This window comes from Babylonia areolata, chromosome 32 (assembly GCF_041734735.1).
Source record: "Babylonia areolata isolate BAREFJ2019XMU chromosome 32, ASM4173473v1, whole genome shotgun sequence".
In the NCBI taxonomy this organism is placed as follows: domain Eukaryota; kingdom Metazoa; phylum Mollusca; class Gastropoda; order Neogastropoda; family Buccinidae; genus Babylonia; species Babylonia areolata.
In genome coordinates this window covers 17616734-17619233 of record NC_134907.1, presented here as the reverse complement: position 1 = coordinate 17619233, position 2500 = coordinate 17616734, and the positions used below count along the sequence as shown (strand labels likewise).

The 2500-nt window shown below is 46.3% G+C and overlaps 1 protein-coding gene across 1 annotated transcript in view; it reads left to right on the top strand.

Moving 5' to 3' along the window:
- Window positions 1-2500, top strand: part of LOC143276710 (trypsin-1-like) — a 16937-nt gene that overhangs the window by 13121 nt on the left and 1316 nt on the right. The window contains exons 5-6 of the mRNA XM_076581353.1: window positions 1-121; window positions 1766-1923. The exon at window positions 1-121 is cut by the window's left edge and continues 45 nt beyond it. Coding sequence (XP_076437468.1) covers window positions 1-121; window positions 1766-1923 — 279 coding nt within the window. The remainder of the gene's footprint in view (window positions 122-1765; window positions 1924-2500) is intronic.

Genomic DNA, 2500 nt, shown 5'->3' with positions numbered 1-2500 from the left:
CTGGCTCTGCTCAAGCCAGAGACTCCCTTGGAGTTCAACAGGTTTGTCAACGTCTTGGCCATACACAACGGAGTTGCTCGGATGCCACGTTTCTGTCTGGTCATTGGCTGGGGACAGAACGGTCAGTGTCCTGAATTCTTCGTCTTCTTCTTCGTTCGTGGGCTGCAACTCCCACGTTCTTTATTACCATTATTCTTGTTGCTTGTTGTTCTGCCGACCGCACAGGGCCATATCAGGTCTGTCGAACCATGCAAAATGCTCAACCGCCTCAACACAAAACTGTCACATCCACAGAAATGCACCAAGACAAACCCACAAAACACAGTTTACGACACAGTATCCCAACCATTTAGCTCCTTATGGCAAATAAGACTAGGCCATGTTGAGGAGGCCAGCCCTTCCGCTTAATTTATCATCCCCAGATTACAAACAAACGTAAAACAATGAAAAGAAAAACAACAACAATACTTTAAAGCCAAACAAAAATACATCAGAAAAACCATGTAGGCAAGTAAAACTGCAGAATGGCCAGCTAGTGCCCATACCAGTGTTTGCATCTCACTACCTAATTGCCAGATCAAAACAGCACAGATAGTACATCATAGACTGCGGAACAGAGAGAAAAAAAGTGTCAAGGCTTGCTTGAAAAAAGAAAGGGGGATGGACTGGGAAGGCAGGAAAAGGAGAGACAACAGTGAAGAAAGAAAGAAAGGCAGAAACCAAGAAAGTTATGGAAAAGAAGAAATTTCTAGCACAGAATTACCAGAAGGCGGGGATGATATTCATACTGAAAGACCACCGGCGTCCCCACGGGGGGAACTCCCGCGTTCACTCGTATGCACACGAGTGGGCTTTTACGTGCATGGCAGGTTTTTACGCAGCCATACTCCGTTTTCGGGGGCGTGCGTGCTGGGTATGTTCTTGTTTCCATAACGCACCAAACGCTGACATGGATTACAGGATCTTTAACTTTGCGTATTTGATCTTCTACTTGCGTATACACACGAAGGGAGGTTCAGGCACTAAGTAGGTCTGCACACATGTTGACCTGGAGAGATCGGAAAAAAATCTACACCCTTTACCCACCAGGCGCCGTCACCGAGATTCGAACCCGGGACCCTCAGATTGAAAGTCCAGCGCTCTAACCATTCGGTTATTGCGCCCGTCCAGGGTCCTGACAAAAGAAAAGACGAAGACAACGAAGAAACTGTTTCTGGAACACTGAGACACAGTCTGAAAAAAGAAAGAAAAAAAGATAAGACACTGTCTGAAAAACAAACAAACAAACAAAACGAATAGTAAGACAATGCAATACAATGCAATGCAATGCAATGCAATGCAATACAATGCAATACCATGCAATGCAATGCAATGCAATGCAATACAATACAATGCAATGCAATGCAATACAATGCAATACAATGCAATACCATGCAATAACATGTAATACAACACAATACAATACCATGCAATGCAATACAATACAATACAATACAATACACATCAGTACAATACTGAACTCTGTGTGTGTGTGTGTGTGTGTGTGTGTGTTAGCGTGCGTGCGCGCGCGCGCGCGCGCGTGTGTGTGTATGTGACTGTGTATGTCTGTATGTGTGTGTGTGTGTGTGTGTCTTTGTGCGCGCGCGCGCGTGTGTGTGTATGTATGTGTGTGTGCGTGTGTGTGCGCGCGCGCGCATGTGTGTGTGTGTGTGCCGCGGTGTGTGTGTGTGTGTGTGTGTGTGTGTGTGTGTGTGTGTGTGTGCAGAGGAGGGCGTGATACCTAACATACTGAAACAGGGGGTGATGAAACGAGTCTCCAACAGGAAATGCGCCGAATACTACGCTACCCCCTTCGCCCCGAAGCCTGTTGGCAGCGGTCACATCTGCGCCAGCGGCAAACGGACCAACGTCTCCGCTTGCTTTGTATGTTGTGATGGATGTGCAGACTTTTCACCGCTTTTCTTACCCCTCACAGACTTTTCACCGCTTTTCTTACCCCTCACAGACTTTTCACCGCTTTTTCTTACCCCTCACAGACTTTTCACCGCTTTTTCTTACCCCTCACAGACTTTTCACCGCTTTTTCTTACCCCTCAGAGACTTTTCAGCGCTTTTCCTACCCCTCAGAGACTTTTCACCGCTATTCTTACCCCTCACAGACTTTTCATCAGAGAGTTATACGGGGTTTTTCTTCTATCAGAGAGTTATACAGGGTTTTTCGGCTGTCAGAGACTGTTCAGCGCTTTTCGTCTTCAGTCAGATACTTAAATAGGGCTTTTCTTCTGTCCGGGGCGCTTTTCTTCTGCCAGAGGCTTTTACAGCGCTTTTCTTCGGCTGGAGACTTTTCAGCGCTTTTCTTTCGTCAGAGAGTTGTGCAGCGTTTTTCTTCTAGCAGAGAGTTATATAGGGTTTTTCTGCTGTCAGGTACTTTTCAGCGGTTTTCTTCCGTCAGAGATTGTTCAGCGCTTTTCTTCCGTCAGATACTTAAACAGCGCTTTTCT